The sequence below is a fragment of the Mustela lutreola genome, chromosome 2 (assembly GCF_030435805.1).
Source record: "Mustela lutreola isolate mMusLut2 chromosome 2, mMusLut2.pri, whole genome shotgun sequence".
NCBI lineage: Eukaryota > Metazoa > Chordata > Mammalia > Carnivora > Mustelidae > Mustela > Mustela lutreola.
This window is the reverse complement of record NC_081291.1, coordinates 184540088-184567072: the sequence shown is the minus strand read 5'-3', so window position 1 is coordinate 184567072 and position 26985 is coordinate 184540088. Positions and strand designations below refer to the sequence as shown.

Below are 26985 nucleotides of genomic sequence, written 5' to 3'. Positions count from 1 at the left end.
CAGTGTCTTTACAGTACTTATTGTCTAACTGTGTATTTTATATGTAGAAACCATGTTACAGGTAGACTTTGTATCTATGGTATTTAAAATTTCTGAAAATTAGGTTACATTTGATTTTTTTAATATATTCAATGGCAGAAGGTCTTTTCATTTTTTTCTGTTTTGCTTTTATATCATTAATGAGCAACTTGGTTTTGGTTACATTTAGCTTTGTTAATTTACTTGATCAGATAACTGTTAATTTCTGTAGAATTTGAAATTTTGAGGGCGAGACATTTTTGTAAAACTTTTAACTACTCTTCTGTATCTTGAAATCAGTTTTAAGAACAAATTAGTAAATTTAGCCTGTGAAATACAGCATCTGAACAATGAAAGTAAATTATTTTAAGAACAAATAAAGTTGATGGTTCTATAAAACTCTCCAGTACCTCCTAAATATCCAAGAAAATAAACTAAACAGGAAATACTTAACAAACTTTTATTTTATATTGCTAAGTTATGAGTTAAGTTATATTGAATACTTTCATGTTACCGACTTTTACCTGAAACCTCATTACATATTTTATAGTACTTCAGATTACCAGTAGATCTGTTCTTAGGGTTCCTGCCCTAGTTCTACCTTGCAGGTGAGCCTTGTGAAATTTTTTTTTGTATTAAGACTTTAAGATGGAATAAAGGATTATCTGTATTAAGTTGAATTTTATCTGTTGATTAATATGATCCTAGTGTAGTAGTTCTGTTTTATTTGCCAGTAAGAGAAGCAGTGGATCATATAACTAATTCCCAAAGATTGTTTCTTTTTAAGCATTTGGTTTCCTAATGTTTACTAAGAATAATATTAAGTAACATATATTCATTAGTAAATTACTTAATCATGGGTAATCTATGAAATGGATAATATACACTTGGGTGGTTGACAGTTAACTAAATACATGAATTATACACAGAGCCTTGTGGTGTTGAGAAGAAAGGCTCCAATTTATCTTCCTTTCAGAGAGAAATATGAATCAAAATGTCTTGGCAGTTAGTTGTGTGGGTGAAGGGAGAGAGGAAGGAGCACTTAAAAAGAGAGCTTCTTGTGTCTTTTACCACAAGGAGAAGTAAAACAGAAGACAGTAGATAATATATGTGATAAATTATGCCTACACTCAGTACTTTAATGATATACTTTTCTATTTGAGAAGCAATACCAGTAATTATAAAATTTTAAACTAAGGGAATAGCCCCTGAGATTTCAGCTAATTTTGAGATGATGAATTTGAGATACTGAAAGTGCTGGTTTCCAAATAGTTACATGGTCTAATGCTGGACTAACTTTTTGTCACATCTCCCTGGGCTCTTATCTGTAGATTCTGAACAAATGCTTAAATAGAATTGGCCCTTAACTGATACTTCATTTGCTTTAAGGAGGGAAGGAGGGGGGAATACAATTTATATCGAGGGCCCACTAACTATTAAATCCTTCATATTGGTCTTATTATGCAAGTTACAAAATAGAAATTGAGGCCTAAACAAGTTAGCTTGTCTTAAGTTCCAGTAAGTGGGCAAGCCAGGATTTGAACCCAGCCTCAATTTCTACTGAAGTGCAAACTGAAATTACAAATAAATCCTCAGGGGACGCCTGGGTGGCTCAATATGTTGTCTCTGCCTTCAGTTCAGGTCATGATCTCAGGGTACTGGGATTGAGCCCCACATGGGGCTCCCTGCTCAGCTTCTCCCTCTCCCACTGCTGCTCCCCTTGGGGCTCCCCCTGCTTCTACTCTCTGTCAAGTAAGTAAATCATCTAAAAATTTTTCAAATAATTATAAAAGGAATTTTTGGGGGCAAGTTGTGTAAAGGGGAAAAGTAGTTACTGAAAGTACTCAGGGAGCATGGATGAAAAATTTTAAAAGTTCTCTTTCATTATGCCACAGTATAAAAAATATTTGAAGAAATAGGTAATTATCATTTCTCTGACTTCTTTGGTACTGTGAATTATTTCTCTAATATATGATGGTTGTAATAATTCAACTTACCTTGTTGTAGGTATATTGAATTGTTTTCATCATAAATTTATATACTAGCAAGTTAAGGTACTTTGTTCTTAGTTTAGTGCCAGAAAGAATATAGTGAGTAATAAAGAAATATTTCTGGAAATACTTTGATATGTTGATTAAAATAGATTTTTTTTTAAAAGATTTTATTTATTTATTTGACAGACAAAGATCACAAGTAGGCAGAGAGGCAGGCAGAGAGAGAGGAGGAAGCAGTCTCCCCGCCTAGTTGAGAGCTCGATGCGGGGGCTCGATCCCAGCAGGACCCTGGGATCATGACCTGAGCTGAAGGCAGAGGCTTTAACCCACTGAGCCACCCAGGCGCTCCTAAAATAGATTTTAAATTGTTTTTTTTTTACTACATTAGGGTTACTAGCCATCCCATGAGGATGTCATGAGTAGAAAAGGAGAGAATGAACCTGAAGTGCTTAGTACTCTGTGTGGCATGTAGATAAGATTAAATAGGTAGAAGCTATTAATATTTCTGTAGTGCAAAATCCTCTGATGGTTTAAGAGGGACAGGAGAGATAATCTAATCTGTAGATCATTTATAGTTTGTATCCCACAATAAAATTTAGAGAAAATTTAGGAATGTTACATTTCTAAAATTCTGTTATTTAACTAGAAGACTCTGATGAAATACTAAATGATGTGCAGAAACAACTACATTTTCTCAGATTTTGTTTCTTCAGGGGACCTTCTTTAAGTCTAGAGTTATTTTTGTCTTCATTGGGGGTTGCTATTGGCATTATGTGGGTAGCGGCCAGGGAGGCTGTTGAACATGCACAGGGCAGCTCCAACAACGAAGAATTATCCGACCCAAAATACCAGTAGTGCCAATGTTGAGAAACCCCACTATAACCTTACTTTGAAACTCAGTGGATACTTTATGTCTGTAATACTGATACAAATGGCAAAAATACATTTTTAAAAATACATGCTAATGTCTCTTTAGAGAAATTAAAATTTAAGCTTTTTTTTTTAAAGTTTTATTTATTTAAGTAATCTCTACACACAACGTGGGGCTTAAACTCATCATGACCCTGAGATCAAGGGTTGTGTGCTCTTCCAACTGAACCAGCCAGGCGCCCCTAGAGAAATTAAAAAATTTAATTGTTTTTGGAAAATATGGTCTTTATTTTTTAGTCTTAATATAGAATTTACATAGTATTTATAGTTGAGTAGTTTCTTAGGGTATAAGAATACATTATTAACAATTCATGATATTAATTGGGATTATTTTTTATTTTGAATTTTTATAAATTTTTATATGTATTTATTTTAAAAGGTCTTAAATATCAGGAATTGAATTTTGCTTCTAATAGAAACCTGACTTAAAGAGCTTAAACAGTTGTATACATTTATTTTTTATGTGAAAAGTCTTGAATGGATAGTATGGAAATGATATGGTGGCTTTATCATCATAGTGCCATCATTTGCTTTTTCTTATCAGTCATTGTTGTCTTATCTCAAGTTTGCCTCGTGACTCTAGATAATTGCTGGAGTTCCAGCCATCACATCTGAGTTCTAAGTAGTAGGAACAGGGTGTGTCTGGGTAAGACATACATTGCCTAAATCCTACTCAGTGACTTCAATTTCTACCTTGTTAGCTATCCCCATTTGAAAAAAAAAAAGTTAGGAATTTTTAATATTTTTTCATATTATTTTTCCTGATAAACACATGTCTTTGATTCTGCTAGTAAGGGAGAAGAAAACAAGGATATTAGGATATTAGGCTACCAGTCGTGTCTTGTCTCCGTGCCCCCCCTCCCCCCCAGTTTATCATAAAAAGCTGCAGTCATACTCTGTCCCATTCTTAATCCACATATTCCCTGGAGGCAGTTACTTACAACTATTTTAGCTCTTAGGATTTTTACCTCCATGTTTATAATTTTTTTCCTCGTTAGGGATATGATCAGTTAGTCTAGTTAATGGTGAGGGTAGGGAGTACCTTACAGACTCACTCTTCAGTTTGTACACTTTGATTTTACTACCGCTCCCGACTTTCCTCTTTATTGCTTCCCTTCCTTCTAACCCCTTCCTCCTCTGCCCATTTCCCGAGCCTCTTAGAGTTCAGCCTCTTCAGAGAATCCCGAGTTTCCATTGATCTGGTAGGGGAAGGGATCTAGGGGGGACTTTGAACATACTGTTTTTCACTCTCACCTCCACTTTTGAAGATACATGGTATTTCAAATTCCTGAGATTTTCTGGTGTTCTTCAGTACAAATTAACTTGTTCCTGAATTCCCTCCCTCCTTTCTAAATAATAGCTATCTGAATGTTGTCATCTTTTCTCTTCATTGTTTTCCTCCTTGTGGGTTTAGGTCTTTTGAAACAAAAATATTTTTACTATTATTTCAGTGGATTTTTCAAGTGGGAACAGAAATAAATGTGTGTTCAATCTGCCATATTTAACTAGAAATCTCAAATTCATTTTTCAGCTCAATAAAGAATAATAGACATGAAAGATGATGAAAAGGGAAAGAACTGAAACTAATTCAAAGTGATTAACTTACTTTTGAAAAGGAGTATCCTACTTCCTGTTGTACTTTGTAGTGAATATTCGGAGCTAGAAATAGTTTCATCACACAGATTTACTTTGTGTGTTCTTTTTGGCAAAATAATTTATATTACTAAATTGCAAATTAAAACTTCAGCTTTTTAAAAATGGTTTTCAAAATTTGACACATTTGGGACATTTGCAGTGTTCATAAAAGGTGAATTCCATGGAAACACATTAATTTATTATAATTAGGAAAAACAAAGCAAAGTGAATCCTAAATCTTGATGGCTATATTTGGGGAGCTAAATGCTTTGGTGCTGTTTTTGTTTAATGTGTTTTAAATTGACTTTCAGAATTGAATGGTACTTATTGTTCCTTATGACATTATTTATGATAGCAAATCCTTGACAATAGCTTTAATGACCAAAGTTAGGGGAATAGTTACATGTAGTGGAATCCTATGTTCTCCTGAGAGACATATTTTTAAATATTTATTCAAATGGGAAACTGTTCATGCTGTAGTATCTACTGAAAAGGCATAGGAAAGGGTAATTCCATTTTTGAAAATAAAAAAGACTGAAAAGAAATATACCAAATTGTTAATAAATGGAGAACTTCTTCATGATAAATTTATAGCTGAATTTGATTATTTTATTTATACTTATTAATTTTTTTATATTTTCTTGATTAAACCAACTATCTTTATAATCAGAGGAAAAATAAAAGTATAAAAAACACTTTATTTTTTACTCTTCCTACCTTCCTGTCTTATTTTCTGTGAATAAATGCTGTAAATGCCAGATTACTTGAGTATGATAAAATGTGAACTCCTTGTTTACTAAGAGTATGTAACTTTAAAAAAAATGAATCGGTTATGTGAACTTACAAAGATCATTTTAGGTTAACCAATGAAACTAAATTTAAATAACTTCTTTTTACACAATCTTGCATTAAAAATATGTCCATATTGCTTTCTAATAACCACCCATCATACTGGCTTAAAAAAAGTTAATCTCAGTTTTAACTTTGTAGATAAAATGGTAGGAGAAAATATTTTTAAATGAAGTTCTTTGCTTTTAAGTATTTTAATGATACCATCATTTGTAGTTCTGCCAAACACAAGTGAGGCACCAGTTGTACTATTATTGTTGGCACTGAATCTTGATTTTTCTGCCAAAAAGTACTAAACTATACCTTAGTGATCACAAACAAAAAGAGAACTTTAATGAATTTAAGAAAGCTATGGTAAAATCAATGTAAGTTATTTGAAAACATAAATAAGATCAGTAAACTATGGTTAATTGGTATACTATTTTAAGTGCATTAATATGCAGTGGTAAGAATAGTAAAACATTTAAAATCTAAACTAGTTTACTTAACGAAATATTAATTCTGGTTACATTGTAGTTATAGTAGTACCTCATCTAAATTAGAGAGTATTTTTAAGTTTTGTAATTTCCAATAAATCTAATACTAGATAGGTTATCTTTAGCCTTCATATAATATATATCACATTGATTTCTTAGCTCCCTATTTCTCTGACAGGTCAGCTCATTATTTCAGCAGTATATTCTATTCACCGTGGGTCTATTCCTAGTATGAGACCCAATCAATGTCACCTGGTTAGAGCCGTGGTGGAATACCGCTGACAAACTCAACGTGAGAGGAGTTCTGTCTGTATAATTTGTCACATACTATCCTAAAGTCTAGTACCCCGCACCAAACACTGTATCAAACACTGGGTACACTCAACTCTTCAAAGCAGAAGTGAGTATGAAAATAGCTGAAAGGCTTTCACATCTAGGCAGTAGGAAAAAAAGTCATTGATATTATAGTTGAAGCTTGTCAGTTATATAAGGCACTAGGTCTGTAGAAGTAAGCAAACAGGCATTGTTTTTGTGTACAATTATAACTTTGATTAGTTCTTCAAAGAATAGGTATATAATACAATAAAATAGGGCTTAATAAGACGCTTGCCTATTTTTGGATTCTTGGGCAAGTTGAGGTTTGCTGGGAGTTTTTGGTTTAGTTGAACATGTTGAATTTAAGATGCCTTTGCCTTAGCCAAGAGGGATCTTAGAGATAGCTGAATTTATAGAATCCAGAGTGCTGAAGTGAGATCTGGTCATCCTAGCTATGTGGATGGATGGTATTTGAAGCCATGTGGATGAATGAATATGGGGAGACAATATGGAATGGCAAAAGAGGGAGGACTTAGAAATGAACCTTCAGCAACTCCACAGTTAAATTTCCTGTTAGAAAAGATTGAGTCTTCAAATGAAATCTGAGAAGGATTAGTTAAAGAGATTGGAGAATACCAAGTAACTATGGTATCAGAGAAGTCAATGGAAGAGAATGTTTCAGGATGGAGTGAATGGTACTTGACATTGAAAGCTATTGAGATCCAACCATTGAATTAACACAGAGAGGTCTTTGGTGATTTTAAGCAGAGCTGTTTTGACACAGTGATAGGAGCAGAAGTCAGAGTGGAGTAGTTTGAGGATGAGGTAAATCTACAAAAGAAAGAAGGGATAATCTATAAAATAAGATTCCAAAAGGGGAAGGAAGATTAAGATTCAAAGTACAAATGGAGGGTTTGCTTTATGTAGGAGCTTTGGGGTAGCAGGAAAAGTGTATCTGTTGAATGTACATGGTGCTGGTTGGAGGTTTAAGGCAAATGGGGGTCTAAAATGGTAGCTTCTTAGAGAGGTAGGTTGAATTGACCTACAGAACCATTTGAATTTGCTGATTATTAATGTGGAGTACCACTAGTCTACACTTTTGTTCAGCAGTGCTTATCTGCATAGGTGAAGGCATGACTAGTTACATGATTAGTTATATTCATTTGAGGTTGAGTGTTGTAATTGATCAGTTAATTAACTTTGAGAAAGAAGGACACAGGCTCATTTTCTGGCTTCATTTGGGGTAAAAAATGGTACAGAGAAGTCAAATGAGGAAAGAGAGAAGGTAGAGAAGCAGTTATGTCAGTATAGTAGCCCCTTTATCCATGGTTTCATTTTCTGTGTTTTCAGTTACCTGAGGTCAGCTGTGGTCCAGAAGCAGATGATCCTCCTTTTGACATATTGTCAAAAAGTCACATTGCCCTTGTCATTCGTCTCACTTCATTTCATGACGTAGGCATTTTATTACCTCACATCATCATAAGAATCCTTTCATTTGTCTTATCACCTAATCCATTACCCTATAGGTTGTGTGGCCCTGTTCCCATTTTACAGATCAGGAAACTTAAGACCGAGAGAGTTAATGGCTTGACTAAAGCACTGTAGATAGTATGTGATTGTCAGAGTGGAATCTGGCCAGCCTGACTGTCCAGAGCCTGTATGTTTTTAGCCATTTCAGTATACACTTACATTATACTGTACCTAGGAATATGCATTTGGTATCGTAACATCTCTGTATATGTATTTAATAAAGCAGTTGTGGACTGAGTAGAAATAGTGATTAAAAAGTCAAGGCAGCAGAAACTAAAGATGTTCATAAATGTAAAAGAGAAAAAAAAATCAAACTTAAGCTATCAGAAATTCCCGTTAAGAAGTGATTCTCAACCCTTTTATTTCTTTTGTTTTTCTAAACCCACCTAAATGGGATATACTTCTCTCAGAAGCAGTGGCTCACTATAGTATTTATTTTTAAAATGCAAGAGTTCTGACTTATTTTATGTTATCATGTTGTTGTTATTGTTTTTCTATTTGGATAATAGGGCATCTTATTTGTGTAACAACTAATACAACATTTTTTTTTATTAACATATAGTGTATTATTGGCCCCAGGGGTACAGGTCTGTGAATTGTCAGGCTTACACACTTCACAGCACTCACCATAGTACATAACCTCCCCAATGCCCTTAATCACCCTCTCTTTAACCCCCCACCCCTCAGTTTGTTTTGTGAGATTAAGAATCTCTTACAGTTTGTCTCCCTCCAGATCCCATATTGTTTCATTTTTTCCTTCCCTACCCCCCAAACCCCCAATGTTTCTTCTCAAATTCCTCATATCAGGGAGATCATATGATAATTGGCTTTCTCTGATTGACTTACTTCCCTCAGCATAATACCCTCTAGTTCCATCCATCTGTTCCATCTATCTTCTAGTTCTGCGTCATTGCAAATTATGTTATTGTGTTTTGAAGGCAGGAGAGTATGGAATGTGTTTCAGATACTTATCTTCAATGGTTAAAGTCTGTACATATTACTTAGCTATAACCTTGTGTAGATGTGGAATTCTTACTAATCTAGGATACAGTGGGTATGTATTTTAGAGCTTAATTATCTTTCCTTTTACCATGTTTTGAAAACTCTTGCCTAAAGGTCTCTCAGGTAAAAAGTTAAGTCTAAAATTCATATTTCATGTTTATGAGGGTTTAGTGAAATGGACAGCTCATTTTCAGCTGTGGGAGTAAATATCACCACAACCTTTCTGGACCACTATTCATCAAAATATATTACAAACATTAAAAATTATTTTTACCTGTTGGCTTAGTATTTTTCCTTAAGCATTAACTTTTGAGGAAATATAAATTTGGATATAAGACTATTTATCATAATATTAATTATAATTAATGAAAGGAATAAATTGAAAATACAAAAGCAGCCAGAACATCTAAAATAGTTGAAAACTTTTTAGCCCCCATAAACTGTTATTTAGCCTTAAAAAATGATGTGTTCGATGACTATATAATGACCTAGGAAAATATAATAATACAAAAAAATTTAGGTAGAAAATTTGTAATAGGATTATATAGCTTGAACGTAGGCTGGTGCGGTCTCACTGTGCTCATATGTATTTTTTAGAGAAGGCAGGAGTGGTGAAGATAATTGAGCCACTTCATTAGAAATAGGATTTTTTTTTTAAGATTTTATTTATTTGACACAGAGAGAGAGATCACAAGTAGAGCAGCAGGCAGAGAGAGAGAGAGAGAGGAAAGCAGGCTCCATGCTGAGCAGAAAGCCGGATGTGGGGCTCCATCCCAGGACCCTGAGATTATGACCTGAGCCGAAGGCAGAGGCTTAACCCACTGAGCCACCCAGGCGCCCCTAGAAATAGGATTTTTTGATGATATAATATAGGACCATTCGTATACTTCAGAAGGTCTGTGAACTCTCTGAAATTGTTTGCAAAAAGCTGTATTTGCCATTTCCTTGTTGAATAAGACTGAAGATATTTTTGGTCTGTTTTTTGTTTATGTCATATTCTCTTTAAGAATTTCAAAACTTGCTAAAAAAACACAACACATCTCAACAACAATCCCCAAACATCAAAAAGTTATGAACCTTTGCTGTAAGCCATTGTGACATAAGCAGTATTGCACATTCATTTTTACATTTCCTATGACTGCTTTCATGATACAACAGCAGGGTTGAGTAGTTGGGATAGAGCATGTATGGTCCATAAGCTGCTTTTTGGCTCTTTAAGAAAAAGTATGTCAGCCCATGTCCTAGATTCTCATTTATTCTTTGCAACAACCCTGTGAGATAGATACTATTTTTAATCTTCATTTTATGAATAGTGCAGGTGAGACTCAGAGAGATTAAGCAACTAACCCCAAGTCACACAGCTTGAAAAGGGAAATACACCATGATGTAGTGGTTATATGTGGACAGTATATATGTATGTGGATGATTTGCTTTCATACATAATCCAAACTCTTCTAGAAAGGAGAAAGTTGTAAAAAAGTAGGTAGAACTAAGTTATGAGGATCTTAAAATTCATTTATCCTTTTATTATTTTGATTTCCTGTGTCATCTTATGCTTATATACTTAGAGTGGATATGCAATTTTTGCTTCTTGGCACTTAGCTCTAACTATGCTGCTCCTTAACTTTTCTTGATTTTTTATGAAAAAAATTACTGTATTTATAGTTTCTTAATTTTCTATATTAGCGGAAGTCATTCTGTTCTTAAACTCTTTAAGAGTTTTTTAGATTCTTTTTTTCTCTTTTATCACTCCCATAAAGTCCCTATACTTTGTTTACAGCTAATCTGCAGTTTCACTGTAGGTCACTGATCTGTTTTCTGTTTTTCTAAATTTGTCTTTTCTGGACATTTCATACGAACGGGATTATCAGATATGTGGTCTTTTGGTCTGTTGTCTTTGATTCAGAATTTTTTTTTTAATTTATTTATTTTTATTTTTATTTATTTGACAGAGATCACAAGTAGGCAGAGAGAGAGGCAGGCAGAGAGAAGGGGGGAAGCAGGCTCCCTGCTTAGCAGAGAGCCCGATGTGGGGCTTGATCCCAAGACCTTGGGATCATGATCTGAGCCAAAGGCAGAGGCTTTATAAACACTGAGCCACCCAGGTGCCCTGTGTTCTCTCTTTTATACTTTGAATTTACTTTCAATTATTAAGTACTCATAAATTAATAGGTGCTTTTAAAATGCTGCATATGTGTCTTTCAGATAGTATATAACTTACTTTTTCTTAATACCAGTAGAATTATCCTTAATTATTTTAGGCATAGATCTAGATAAATAAAGTACCATTGAAGTGTTATAGAAAGTATTCTTAAAAAAATTGTCTGTAAACTATGTGAAAAGCTTCATTTTAATGATTATAGGGGATTTAAGAAGGAAAAAAGTCACAACTTTTGCCTTTAAGGAACTGAAACATCTGATAAGGGAGAAAAGACCTATCTGACAACGCACTGTTATGACCTGGATCTAAACCACAGTTATCTTTTCTCTGGATTATTTTATCTCCTGCTTCCAGTTTTTTTTGTTTATTTTCCACACAACCAAAGTGATCCCTTTAAAGATACGTGAGATCTCTTCTAAACCTTCCATGCTTTCTGTCTCAAAAAGCCAAAATTCTTATAGTGGACTATAGTGCTTCATGATCGGCTCTTGTCTATCTCTTTGACTAGTCTCATAATACTCTTTGCCTCCACTAATTACCTTCAACTGCACTAGCATTTTTGCCCTTCCTTTAACTTGAATACATATGCCCCTGCCCTTGGCCTTGGCAATTGGCTTTTGTTTTGTCTGTCAGAAACACTTTTCGTTTGGATTTCTATATGGTTTGCTCTAGGCCCCTCCTCAAATATCCTTTTATAAGAGATGGAAGCCTTCCTTGAACACCCCACTGAAAGTATAAGGTAGCATCCTATCTCTAGCATTCTCTTTTCCGTTTACCTAGAGTTTTGTTTTCCAAGGTACTTAACACCATCTAATGTATATTTGTGTACCAGTTTTCCTTCTACTAAAAATGAAAGCATGAGAGTACTTGGTACACAGTAAGTACTCAGTAAGTTTAGAATAAATGAATGAGTAAATATAAATAAACCTAAAACAGCGAAATGGTGGCTAGTCCCACTAACACAATGTATATTAAGTCCTCTCCAAGTTCAGCTGGAGAGACTATTTCTAATAGTCGTAATTTGAGAAAGTTTTAGTGGACGAGGTAACATTTGAATTGAGTCTTAAAAAATTGTTAGTATTAAAATGTAGACATGAAAAAGGAAGTGGTATGAGGAGGAGGAAAGTATAAGTAGAGGAGATAATTTGTTAAAAAGTAGATGATATTGATGTATTTATGAATGGGGGTAGTTAATTGTGTAGGGCTGTGGTTCTTGAAAGTGTGATTCCCTAGACCTGCAGTAGAGTGTGAAGACTTATTAGTAATGCACATTCTTGGCCCCACCCCAGACTTAGAGAATCTTGAAACTTGGGCTGGGGCCCAGCAGTCTGTTTTTTCACAAACCTCCCATGATTCTGATGCATACTAAAGTTTGAGAACCACTGGACTAAAACATATATTCAGAAAAGTATTGGTCCATATTAAGATTAAAGAAAAAATGGGTTGGTCTAGATCTTGGCTTAGAATTTGAATTTTAGGTTTAAGGGCACAGTGGTACCATTATTACTCATAAAATACTGTTTTAAAATAAACTTGATGAAGTAATGAATGAAAGCCTAGACAAAAGGAAGCTTTTGGAGTATTTCAGAAAAGGAGTGATTGAGGGCCTGACGTGGCAGTGAAAATGGAGAGACAAGAACAATTTCAGGAAATATGGAAATAAAGTGTTTAGCATCTGGTTAAATGTGGAGACAGGAACAAAGAATTTTATGAACTTGCATTGGGTTTCTAGTTTTAAGTCTCTAGTAATATGGTGGTAATATTAATAGTAAATGGTAGAAGGACCAATTAAGGGATCTAAATGATCAGTACAGTCTGACTACTGGGTCTGAAGAGTTAAGGAACAGAATTGTTAGTCACTAGCCAAAACAGATATTTTTTTTTAATGTTGAGGATATGCATTCTCATTTAAGAACAAGGCATTTTCAGGTAACCGATGATAAAGTTTATTGAAATACAGAACTCAAAATTTCTTTTCTCTTTTTAGTAATACTTTAGTATTTGGAGTAAAGGCTTTTTAATACAGGAGCCTTCTGTGTTTGAGAGTTAACTTACTTGTAGTCATTTTTAAGTTTAAAATTTCTTTCCAGGTTTTAATTTGGGGACAGGGGACCAAATGTCAACTAATAATGTATCAAATTTGATCAAATGAATTGTCTCCCATTATCCAGTTTACCAAGAATCTGAAGAGGGTAAGATCCCAAATTTGTTCCTTTCAGAATATTGCTTAATCAGAGCCAGTGGTATTTCATGTGCCCCTACAGTCAGAGGTGGGGATTTTTCAAGAGCTGTAGCTTGGGTGGTTTTTCTCTGATTGGGAGTAGCTTTTTTCACTTCCCTAAAAGAGGCTTATTTAACTCCCGGTTTCTTTTGTGTCTTAATTTTTTAAAGAATCCAGAAGGTCAGTAGGGCAAAATGTATTCCTCTACTCAGTCCAATATCCATTAAATTTAAAACAGTAATTCCTTCAACTTAGTATATAGTCCAGTTGACTTGCATTAGTTTTTGTTTTTTTAAGATTTTATTTTTTTATTTGACAGAGAGATCACAAGTAGGCAGAGAGGCAGGTGTGTGTGGGGGGTGTGGGGAGCAGGCTCCCTGCTGAGCGGAGAGCCCATGTGGGGCTGGATCCCAGGACTCAGATCATGAGCCAAAGGCAGAGGGTTAACCCACTGAGCCACCCAGGGGCCCTGACATGCATTACTTTTGCCAGTAGACTTAAGTGATATCACAGGAATGATGGGTGCACAGAAAACAGGATATCAAATCAATTTTGGTTTCAACCCTACTAGGGTGCCAGTGAGTTATGCCAACTGCCAGCACCTAGACCTTCTATCTAAGTTTTACTGGGAAAATTCACCAAGTGTTTGAATGTGCCATTTTATGTTTATCATATTTTGGGGGGAGGGTGCAGTGGGAACACTTAATCTGAACATTTCTGCTTCCTTGAAAGTGTATTTGAATTTCTGCCTTGCAAAGTTTGCAATTTCTGTGGAAGGCGGCCCGGGGCACTAGAGTATGTTTGATGTTTCCTCCTTTAAATTTTTTTCATATATTAAAAACTTTTAATTTCCATTTCTTTTGTGTAGTCCTGGTATTCCTGTGCTGTAATAAGTGTGCATTCTGTTTAGTGGCACAGCTTCTATACTATCTTTTGTAAATAGTGTGTCACTTACAGTGTGTAAAGTTCAAGGCACAGTCTCTACAGGACTCCAGCCCTACAATTTCCAAAGCCCAAGTGTTCTGTCCTTATCTCTGGATTTCTTTGTTCCCAGGCTTGTGCCAAGACATTTTTAGTCCCGGGCTACCTTCATCTTCCCTGAAATTCTCAGACCTATTGAGCTAGAACCTTTATAAAAGCACTCCTGATGTGCCCCACATTTTTATTAATTGGGTAATAACCATAAACAGGTACCAGAATGCAGCTGCTTTTGATGTTCCTGATGTCTGTGCTTGAAAGAGCCAGGTGAAAACAATCTCTTTTGCCATTTGCTCCTCTAGACCTTTAATTTACCCTGCTTTTAGCTGTTCTGGGCCTTGCATCATTTGTTCTGTTTCATTGACAGTATAAACATTCCTTTTTGTCACATTTCCTTTTAGCAACAGTAAGTTACACTCTTTCAGATAAACATACCTGGTTTTTGGTTTTGCTTACATTTTAGCCTTTAGTTGGCTTCTCTCGTCTACCTTTTCCTTTCTCTTTGCATTTGGGCTCAGGTTTGAATGTTCTACAATTACCTCTTTTAAGATCTCCCACGACATCCTAGATGAAAGTCAAGGAATTCTGAGTTCATTAAAAAACATTCATTATCGAACAAATTTTGCCCACTCTTCATCTCCCTCACTTAAAGAAAATTTTATCAGCGCAACCTCAGACCTAGGACTGACTTCCTGTTTTTCTTCAGTGTTGCTTTTCCTTATTCACTCTCTGATGCCTAACTTTGAGTCCCTTGGGCCCTTTCCATTGTGGCACCATGCCATACCATATATTACCCTCCATAATAACTAGTAATTTGAAATGTCCATGATGCTTCTGGTATTTTAAGGTAATTTTCCAGGTTTTTTTGTTTGTTTTGTTTTACCTTCAGATCTGTGCAAACTTTATGTTACCTTATGTAATGGCCTTCAAGGTGTGGTTTTTCACTTGCTCTTGTTATGGACTTTCTATTTCTTTAAAAGAACATCTTGCCATAGTTGAATTTCTAGTCTGGTTCACTTAGATTTCCATCCAAAGTTACTTTCCATTCCTCTGTTACGTACCTTTGGAACTAGTCACCCTTCCTCTCTAATGAGGAACAACTAAAATATCCTTTTCCGTTTAATTCTGCTTTTAAGAGCACATAGTTCTGGTATATATGTATTTTCTTTTCCTTTTTTCCTGTCTATCTAGTTGTCTTTTTTTTTTAAGATTTATTTATTTGAGAAAGTGAGAGAGGGAGCAAGGGAAGGAGCAGAGGGACAAGGGGAGGGAGAGAATTTCAAGCAGACTCTCCACTGAGCACAGAGCCTGAAGCAGGACTCCATCTCATGACTTTGAGATCATGACCTGAGCAGAAATCAAGAGTCAGACTGCTTAACTGACTGAACCATGCAGGTGCCCCTATCTAGCCTTTTCTAAGTGTGAACTTATTCTTAAGGTAGTACCTCTCTTTCATCTTTATCAACATAACCTACCTCCTTTTATTTTTTTTTTAACTCCACCACTGTTGTTTTAACTGTATTATTTTTAAGCATATTTAGTTCTTGAGAGTAGGCAAACCTGGTACCTAAAGTTAGTGTTTGATGCATGGACCTTTTAAATTTCTCTTTTGGCCTTTTGAATTTATAATCCATTGAATTTTTCTTCTGTCCCAGTCTAAGAAAATGATTTATGTACTATATAATAAGGAATCTGACTCTTCTTCATCTGTTCACTTGATAAAATCTACTGGTCATCTTTGTTGAACTCAGATAAAATCTTCATATCTGAATCCTTAATTAGATTTATGTACTTATCAATTCCAGAAGTTACTTGAGACCATACTGTGACACTGAGTTTAGAAGCCTTTGGACAAGGTACATGAATCTAAGAGCTGCTGTTTCAGAACAAAATTAAGAAGGAGAGGGACAGAGTTAGTTCAGCTGATCTAGGACTATTTATTTTTCAGTTTTTATCAAATTAAGAAATTTTTTTTTAACATACCATGTTATATTAGTTCTGGATGTACAGTATATGTGATTTGATGGTTCTATAACTTACCTGGTGCTCATCACAGCAAGGGCACGCTTTAATCTCCATTACCTATTTACCCCATCCTTCCAACCCTCTTCTTTTTGGTAACCATCATTTTGCTCTTTATAATTAAGAGTCTCTTTCTTGATTTTTTTTTTCCTTTCTCTTTTTGCCCTTTGTGCATCTTTTTTGTTTCTTAATTCCACATACGAGTGAAATTATACAGTTTTTGTCTTTCTCTGACTGACTTATTTTGCTTGGTTTATTACTCTAGCTCCATCCACCTCATTGCATATAGCAAAATAGCATTCTTTTTTATGGATCAGTAATATTCCACAGGACTAACAATTTAAAGGCTAGAAATTTACATACTAGTGTTGTAAGGTGCGTATGGAATTTAACCAGCTTCTCAGTTTAATCCTCTGGCTTGCAGTTGTTTGAGAAACCAGACAGAAAGAACAAAAAATTGTCAATCTGTTAATATATAAAACCCCTGTATAACTAAAGGGCATTTAAAAAAAATGCAATAATAAAATCACTGCCTCAGCCATACTTGCTAGGCCATGCTGAATTGAAGTCAGATGCAGAGCTCTGCTTAGCCCAAGACAGTTAAGTCATTATTATGTGCAAACATAATCTGTGTATACCACTGGCGTCCTGCATTCTGATTTGATGTTCATATGTGTTTGCTTGTGCATATATTTGGGGGTTCACTTGTTTATTTGCCAGTTATAATGTTTATGAGGGAAGCATTTAATATATTATTCTTCCTAGTGAGTTTGGAATCGAATGAAAAATTGACAAGGATCAAAGTTTGTCTAAAATATTTAAAATGAGGGACACCGGAGTGGTTCATTCAGTTAAGTGTCTGTCTGCCTTCAGCTTGGGTCATGATCCCAGAGTCCTGGAACTGAGTCCCACATCAGATTCCTTACTCAGCAAGAACCTGCTTCTCCCTCTGCCTGCCATTCGTTCTCCCTGCTTGCTTGCTTTCTCTGACAAATAAATAAAATCTTAAAAAAGAAAAAAAAAACTAATGGTGTAATAATCACTAAATTATAGACCTTATTAGAAATTTTAACAGTTTTTCCACTGATGATTTTTCTGTTCCAGGATGTTATTTCTGGATCTCATATTGTATTTAGTTGTTACTTACCCTTAGTCTCTTCCAGTGTGTAACAGTTCTTCAGTTTTTTATCTTTCATGACCTTGACACATTTGAAGAATACTGATTAGTTTTTTTGTAAGACATCCCTCAGTTTGGGTTTGTCTGATGGTTTTTCATGATTGGGATGAGTTTAGGCATTTTTGGCAAAAGTACCACAAAAATGCCATTGTTTCTTTCTTGGTATGCCATCTGAAGAGATTGATGATAATGATAAGTTATATTACTTACTGGTGGTATTTATTTTGATGATTTGGTTAACTTTGTGTCTGGGGGGGTTTCTGCACTCTCTTAAGTTAGTGTCTTTTTATTTTTAGTTGATAAATGTCTTGGGGGAGATAACTTGAGACTGCAAATTCTGCATTGCCTCAAACTTTTTTTTCCCCTAAGATTTTCTTTATTTATTTGAGAGAGAGAGTGAGCAAGAATGGGAGAGAACACATGAGCTTGAGGGGGAGGAGCAGAGGGAGAGAAAGCCGACTCCCTCCTGAGCAGGGAGCCCAACCTGGGGCTCCATTCCAGGACTCTGGGATCATAAGCTGAGCCAAACGCAGGTGGCCTTGCCTGAAACTTTACCCACAAATACTAGCATTGCTCTGTGGCTCTTGTCTGCAGCATTCATTACTGTGTATTTGTCTAATGCTGATTCTCTATCTCTCTTTTCTTCTCTGTTTATTAATTGGGACTTTTCTGTGAGGAAGTGCTGTCTCATCTGTAACATTTACTTAACTGATTATTTGTATCACTGTGGACTCCTCGATATTTATCTTGTTCTATGGATTTAAGTCCAATACTATCTTTTATTTTGTTGCTTAAATTGTTCCAGCTATAGCACTTAGGAGCTCCTTCAGGTTGGCTCCTGTGTTTCTGTACCCCATCATTTTCAGAATTTCATTACTTCGGCACCACAAAATGTTATAGTCTTATCTTGTGTTTTCCCTGCTTCAGGCCTGCTGGTGGAGACCTTGAGGAGTCCAAGTTTCTTTTATGGAGAATAGCGTTCAGAAACCAAGATTTGGTCCCTAAGTGTATGTATTGCTGCTGGGGTGTTACTGCTCTTATTGCCCTCTCAGTTAGTTAGGGGCTTACCCGCTCAGAGTTAGGGGATTACATATGTAGTAGCTATATTACAAATGAATAACATAATCCTACTGAAGGGATGGGGAAAAGACAATGTCTATTACAATGTTTATGTCAGGTATTTTGAAAGTTATTAAATTCATTCAATGCATAGACTGCATATGAATTTAAGGGGGATACTTTTCAGTCCATAGTGATTTGGATTATGTATTTTAATGTTCTTAAATAATGAATGTAATTTTAATTGAATGGGTTTACACTAAGTCTGTCTTTTGGCAGTTTTGCCAAAGAATGAATCTGCTCATTTGCACAACAATTTGCCTTTGTAAATTAAGATATGGCAGTGTATAGTTATATACTGTATCCCTCTTAGGTCAGGATATATGCTCCTGTACATGAGAATGCTGAGAAAGTGCTGTAGGATCATTGCACTATTCCAGCAGTAGCTGTGCCCTTTTCTTCAACTCCCTTTGTATCATGGCATGCTTTTGGCCTTCCTTAGCTGTAACTTCTTTCAGCGGTATTTATGTAGTTTCTATAAATTATAGTAAATTACATTGCAGTATGTTTGTTATGCCCTTCAAAAAAAAGGGGGGGGCTGGGTGGCTCAATGGGTTAAAGCCTCTGCCTACAGTTCAGGTCATGATCTCAGGGTCCTGGGATCCAGCCCGGAGTTGTGCTCTCTGCTCCGCAGGGAACCTGCTTCCTCCCTCTCTCTCTCTGCCTGCCTCTCTGCCTACTCATGATCTCTCTGCCAAGTAAATAAATAAAATCTTTAAAAAAATAATAAAAAAAGTTTTTACGAATCTCTAATGGATGGTTGATCTTGATCCTGTTTCTTAGACCATTTTCTTGAAGAATTTAGAACTATTGCAATGGTTTATTTTAAAGATCCAGGTAAATACTTTGCCTTTGTTTGGGCAACTTGAACATTATTTTGATCATTATGTTAAGATTGTTACTTACTAGAATGCAAAAGAAAAAGGAAAATGGAAGATGTGGTGTTTGCTGTACTTTGGCCTGGTACAGCACATTCAGATTATGATACCATGGTATGCACTCTCATTAACTGGTGCTTATGATAGCACAGGAGAAAAACTTCAAATTAAAGGGCAGTGTAATTTGCAATTTCACATGTTTTAAGGAAAATATTTAAAAGAGAAATAGTGTTATACTGAGTCTTAAAGTGTTAGGTTAATGTTACAGTGTATTAGCAGTGTCTGGTATGATGTTGAATAGTATAAGAAGATATGTAAGTTTCAGTAATTTTGTTTCTGTCCCATCATAGGTATTCTAACAAACCTATTGGAGATGTCCCCCACAAGGACTTTTGTTGTGTTAGGTTTGGGCTCAGCTAGATTAGGCAGAATATCAGTAGCAGAATCTTGTTGAATGAGGGAGGCTCTAAGAAGAACAGAAGCTGAGAAAATAGAAAATTTCCCTTCTAAGGAGATAAACTCATCCCATAAATAGGAAGTGAATAAGGTTATAAGTAGATATGGATTAGGGCAGACTGTTTGGGATGGAGGACAGGAAAATAGGAGACTGTCAGGTACCTATATTTTAGGTGTCATCAGAATGGTGTTACGGTGGCCAAAAAGAGATTAGTAAAGCTGATCAAACACTCTAGTGAAGAGAAAATTTAAAGACAAGTAACCACAGTTTATCCAACTTTTTTTTTCTTTTCTTTTTGCCTTTGGTAGTTTAGAAAAGTCCTATTTGGGGTCATCATAGCAGTAATTTTTACTTCCCAGTTAACTTTCTGGTAATGCAATTTAGAATTGTAAGAGAACCGTGTAAGGTGTAAAATTTTATCTAAGTTAGCCTGCCACAGTTTCATGGATACTGGCAGAAAACATGAAACTCCTGGGTCAGAAACAATGATCTCTATTACTCATGGCACAACAGGCATCATGATGGTGGATCCCTTTGTCCCTCAACTCTCATGAAGGTGATGTAAATGGCATAGGTGGATCCTGCACTCACAGTTCGTTTTCATCATAGCCGAGGAACCCCAAGCTTAGGGAACCCTAATCTTTTATAACGGTCTACAAGTGTAGACGTCTGCCTGTCATTTCTTCCAGAGGGAGATGACATTGCTAAATAGTAAACAGGCTCACTGCTATAGAAGGAAACATCACCTCTATTTTTCAAAGTTTTTGCCTATGAATATCTTTGAAAAGATGAAGGTAGTCAGGCCTTTTTGTTGTTGTTGTTGTTGAAAAACTGTAGAAGTACAAGAAACCATGCAAAATTTGTTTCCTAAGAGGAAGTGATGAGCGTGAAAAGTCCTTGAGCTCTGAGTGTTCTTGGCTTTTGTACTCTGTTCTATTTTTTTCCAGCTTTTAAAACAGAGTTGGCAAACTTTCTCTGTAGTGGGGCCGATATTAAATATTTTAGGCTTTGTGAGCCATATGATTTCTGTCATAACTATGTAACTGGTTGTTATAGCAGGAAAGCAGCCATAGATAGTAAGTAAATGGATGAATCTGGTTATGATCCAGTAAAGCTCTATGGACACTGAAATTTGAATTTCATATGATTTTTAGGCATCATAAAATACTTTTTTTCAACCATTTAAAAATGTAACATACATTCTTAGCTTGTGGGCTATACAGAAACAGGTGGCAGGCCAGATTTGGCCTGCAGGCCATAGTTTGGCAACCTCTGTAAATGAGGTATTTTAAAAATACAATACATTATTTTATTATAGCAGTCTTGTATATGAGAAATCATAAGTAATATTTTATAGCAATTGATGGTTCTAAAATGCTTACTCCTAAATTATTCTAATTTAGCTTCACAGTAAACCTGGAAGATAAGCATTATTATCTCTATTTATAGTGAGGAAACTAATGCATAGAGAAGGAAGATGACCTGTCCAAATTCATAAAGCTAGTAAAGTGTCACAGCCAAGACGAATTGTATTCTGGACTCTTCACTCCATCATATTGTGCAGTTTAAACTTTTATAATCGGAGCATCATGCCACTATAACTTTTTAATACCCATTGGTGCCAGAATGCTTAGAATTTAGTCTATAATAAATAGTAGTGATAATAATCATGTTCATTTCTAATTTTCTTTATTACTATATTCTGCTGCCTAGCTATTTTAATCTTTGATAATTGATGTTTTGACAAAGGCTGGATATGGGAGGTAAAGGACATTTGTTACAGTTTATTAAAGGTTTGGCAGTTGGACAGTATAATTATTCATATCCTATATTTCTTCTCTACATGTTCAAAGGTAATAGTTAATTTTATTTTCAGATGTACACTAGGAAAATAAACAATAAGGTTTTCTTCCCCTAAATCATTTGTATTCACACTAAACTAATGCTTTATTTAGTAGTGTCATCATAATTTTTAAACTCAAGATGTTGAGAACGTTTTCTATAATAATGTACTTCTTGGATTATTTCCTTACCAGGTGGTGGAAGATTATGCTGGAAGATGGCAGGTCCCTTTGCCACAACTTCAGGTTCTTCAGACTGCACTCTGCTGTTTTACATCAGCCAGTGCATCATTCCCAGATGAATGTGAGCACGTACAGTATGTTTTGAGTAGCCTTGCTTTGTAAGTACTTTTTACTTCTTATGAGAATTGGGTTTTGGTTATTTTCTCTGTGAAAGGAGCCTGTCCTAAAGTCTTCCCTCAGAAAGAAATTTCCCAAACCCTGGATGGTTATAAAGAAAAAAAAAGAGAAGCGAAAAAAGAAATTTCCATTTTTTCATTTAAGTATTTAGGTTTAACTTTGGACATATAGCCATTATTTACTTTTAATTTTAGAGTTAAATGGCATTTTTGCATAGATTCTTATGGTCACTACCATCACTTTCCTTTTTTAATTCCCTAGCTCTAATGGTAAGTCCCCAAATACAGCAATTGAGGCCATCAGAGTTAGCAGAGGGATCTTAAATCAGGCCAGAAAGAGCTTAGGAAACTCCTGGTTTTTGAAAATACTTTAGAAGAATTCAAAACCCAGGAGTTTCCAGTTTTTTTTTTTCCTTGAGTACTTGTATTTATTTATTTTTTTTGCTCTGGCAGATCCTACTAAAGTTATTGTAAAGACATAAAAGAGAGAAATACATTGAAAATAAAGTAGAGAAGAGCCACCAGTGAATGAAAGATTTCAAAAATTTTTTAGGGCACAGAACACAGAAGAGTGAGTGGTCACAAACATGACAGAACAAGTCACAACTTCACTTTTTGTTTTGTGCGCGTGCCTCTGATCACACATCACAGTAACATGTTGTAAAATCATTTATCAGCATTAGAAAATACAATAGAGAATATCAGAGAATGTCTTACAGGATCAGTATTACTTAGTGAAATTCTTGTTTTATATGTTTATTTTTATGTTTGTATGTATACTTGATTATTTGTAAAACATTTAAAAAACCTGTAGCAATTAAAACAGAGTTATCCTCTGTCTTATAAGATAGAAGGTCTAGTTTGTCCTGCGCTCCCCCTCCCCCACCAGCCCCCAGAATCCTAGAGAGGTGTAGAATTTGAATATGCAAGGCATGAAATAGAGAGCAGGGAATTAGATACTTTGGGAGAATGGAGATAAAGGAGTTAATTACAGTTTTTCCATTCTGGCCAATCACCAAACCCTAGGGCCAAGTTGGGGTAGGGAAACAGTTGCTTTTTTCCCCCCTCTAAAGAATTAAATGACTTTGGAGCAATGACCTTTGCATTCTGGCAGTTAAAGTTTCCTTTTTGAGAGAGCTAGTTAATCACTTAACTACTCTAAAGAAAAACTTGTCATTCACCAAAGTCTAGACATGCTACTAGACCTCCCAATTAATCTGTTAATGGCCTTATTCTTACATACTAGTGGGGATTTGGGAATCCTGAGACAGTTGAGGAATGCCTTCAATATTAAAAAAATACAGTGAAAAATTTGGAAGAAAATAAAAGAATAACAGAAAATAAATGAAAAATATAAAATCTATAACATACAATTTCAGGGAGAGTTAAGATGATATGTGTAACATTAAAACACCAACATACCAAGCTATGTGAATGGAATAATGAGATACCAAATATGAGTTTGTGTAAATTAAATCTGATGATGGTTAAAATTTAAAGTTCTGTAGGAGGAAATTTGGAGGGTAAAGTTGGAGAAATAATCCAGGATGTAAAATAGAACCAAAGAGAAGGAATGTATTTAAAAAAAAAAAATGATTTGGTGCCTTTATGTAGGAGGTTCATTATCTCACTAGTTGGAGTTCCAGAAAAAGAACTTAAAATATATTGGAGGAAAATTTTAAAGAAAAAAATAAAAGAATTTTCTAGAACTGAAAGTCATGAACTTCCAGACTGAAAGAGCTCAAGAAGTGCTCAAGACAGTAAATATAAAAGATTTTCAGCTAAATACATCATTTTATGATTTCAAAATACCAAGAATGAAAAAACAGATACAAACACCTTGTAACAAGGAAAAACTAGGTTACCTATAAAGGAACAAACATCAAATTGGTATCAGTCTTCGTACAACTCATACAACTAACTGTGGGTAGTAGAATATAATGAATCAATGTCTTGAAAGAATGGAGGAGAAATTATTTTCAATGTAGGATTTTATATTTATCCAAACTGTAAGTGAAGTGTGAGAGTTAGAACATTTCTAGGTATGTAAGGATATAGAATATTGACTTGTTGATATACCCTTTCTTTTAGGAAGTTATTAGAGAATGTGCTCTAGAAAATAATAGTGGATGTAGAAAATAGTGGCTTTTTTTACATGAGGTAGAGGGAAGAGAAGACCTAGGATCACTGTTAAGTAGTAGGTCTTAACTGATATATCACCTTGAAGAGGGAAATATTCAGTAAACATGGAGATTTGAGAGTAACCTTGAGAATTTAGAACCATTTAAGGTAGGGATAAAAGGCAAAGAATTAAATACTCCAGGAAAATTAAAAATAATATGAACGAGAAAAAACACAGAATTATAGCAAACTACTTTAATATGTAATGAATGTTATTTACACAGTTTTTTTTAATGTAAATGATGTTTACTGGCTTTAAACTTTTAGTAGAGTACAAAAATAATTATAGTTACAGATCAAAAAATTATTAACCATTCAATATAAGATTATTTGATGGAAGTTACAGTTGAAAGTAAAGAATACGGTCACTAAAAAATATCCTTTGATTCTTATTTTACAAAATGGAGTATCAGTAGTACATGAAACCATAAATAAATGTGTAAGTTACAAAGATCAATAATAGAGGAAACAATAACTAATGTGAATGTGGAATTGGTTGTGTGAGGAATTAAATTCTCTTCTCCCACAGTAGGAAGTTAAGAGGTAATATTTAAAATTGGTAAATAAGAAAGTACTGACAAAGCTTATTATCAACAGCTATTAAAAATTTGGAAAGCTGTTAATTCTAGGGTGTTGGACTAGTGAGAGAGAAGACTGAATTCTTTCTGTACAGTTAGCATTTTTAAATCTTGAAGATGTATTAATTTCATATATATGAACTATATAATTTTTGCTTTATATATGTATACAAAATTTAAAAGAGTGCATGTACATTGTGTATTTTTACAAGTTTATTTATAGATACTTAAAATTATAGGTGAGAACTGTGTGAGGTGATAGATATGTTAACTAGCTTGATTATAGTGATAATTTCACTGTTACTTGTATATCAAAACATGAAGTTGTATACCTTAAATACATACAATTTCTGTTTGTCAGTTATACCCCAATGAAGTTGAAAAAAAAAAATGGAGGAGGAAGGAGAGTTGAGAATATAACCTTATAGAATCAATTTGTAAGAGCAATGCAGTATTAAAAAAACCTGTATTATTTGAAAATATGTATTTCTTTTATTTATTTTTTTATGATACTCAAGTGAATATGGGAGATGTATTAGGACTTTTTGATTAAAACTGACAAACAGTCAAGCTAGCTTAAGCAAAAAAAGAAGGGTATGGGGGATTTATTAGATGACTATACACTGTGGAACAGCAAGGACTAGAACTAGTTTCAGGATTTTCTGAATCCAGAGAATAAAATATCACCTAGAACCGTTCTCCCCCTTTCTTATCCTCATTCACTCAGGGATCCTGACAGTTCTGCAGTTAAGCCTAATTAAAACCAAGAGGTTTGTCCCTACCCCATTTGTAATCCTCAAAATATTTTTGGAAACCTGAGGCCAGCCAACGTTATGTGCCTCCTGCTTTGACTAATAGCTGTGTTAAGGAGAGTATAGTAAGATTTTTGGCTCAGTCTGATGATCAGCTCACCCCATGGCTGGGGGGAATAAGGATAACTAAATTGACAGCCCAATGAGAACCATAGAAATGTTGGAGGGTTAAGGGGTTCCCTCAAGAAGTAAATGAGGTAGTGTGAAACAGAGCTGCTAGGTAAACAATCATAACAGATATCCACTACAAATAATTTTATGTGTCATTTTGAAAGCTACCAAAATAGTTTTAGTTATTTTCTAATGATTTCTGAGGAGAATAAAATAAGTATTAAAAGAAGTACATTATTTATAAACAAGATATATTAATCTTGTTTCACCTGTTTTCATCCCCCCCTTTCACCTGTACAAGCTTTGTTAATATTTTGTGTCATAATGGGAAATGCTTTTAAGGTTTTCAGAAGCACTTTATTATTTTTTAATTTAACTAATTTGTTAGTTTTTGTTTCATTGCTTCCTATCTTTTTTATTACTGCTAATGAAAAAATAATGTATTAAGCAGAAGCAAATCTTCTTGAGATGGACAGTGTTAGGGGGGAAAAAGTAAACTATCTTAGTAGTTTGTCAAAGAATAATGTTTCTTGTAAGGAAAACTTCCTGCATTATTAGAGTTTACTTTAACAGAAAAGTTATTTGTAATACCAGATACAAATACAAATACAAATACAAAAGTATTTGTAATACCAGAAGAAAAATGAGGAAATAAAAACATGGTGATACTAGTAAGAGAATAAAGAGTCTGTAACAGTGTTCAGCTTACTTAAATAAATATATAAACTGGAAAATTCTAATTCCATAATCATTCATTCATTCAGTAAATCTCTTGTGCTTGGTTCTAGGCTAAACATTTTAGAAAATAAGAGAGAACCCCTGGGGATAAAAATATATGTTTATAAAAAATAAAAAATTATTTTAAAAAAAGGAAAAGAAAATAAGAGAGAGAAACCCTTGTTATTAAAGACCTTACAAAGCTAAAAAATATTAAACAAGCAGTCACAAGTCACACTGTTATGTAATTATAATTATGAAGGAATTACAGGGTACCATGAGAGAGTATAACAGGGGCTTGACTTGGTTTGGGAGGTCAGGGAAAATTTGTTGGGTAAGCTAACAACTCGAGCTGAACTCCGAACAAATGATAACAATTAGATGAAGGAGCAGGAGAGCCTCCCAGGGATGGCAAATAGAATGTACAAGGTGACTGGACAAGATGTCAGAATATTAATGGATTTCATTATAATTCATATCTGTTTGTTGAATTCTTGTTTGTGATCTGTATCATGTACGTAATGTTTTTTATTCCCTTGACATACTAAAAAGTTATAGGTGAGCCAAAGAGTTAACTTAAGTAATACCTACGAGATTTTGTTTTATGTAAATATATATATTGTA

At 34.6% G+C, this 26985-nt stretch overlaps 1 protein-coding gene across 1 annotated transcript in view; it reads left to right on the top strand.

Moving 5' to 3' along the window:
• ZNF654 (zinc finger protein 654) overlaps nt 1-26985 on the top strand; it is an 80497-nt gene that overhangs the window by 1857 nt on the left and 51655 nt on the right. Inside the window, exon 2 of the mRNA XM_059164424.1 lies at nt 21799-21944. Coding sequence (XP_059020407.1) covers nt 21799-21944 — 146 coding nt within the window. The remainder of the gene's footprint in view (nt 1-21798; nt 21945-26985) is intronic.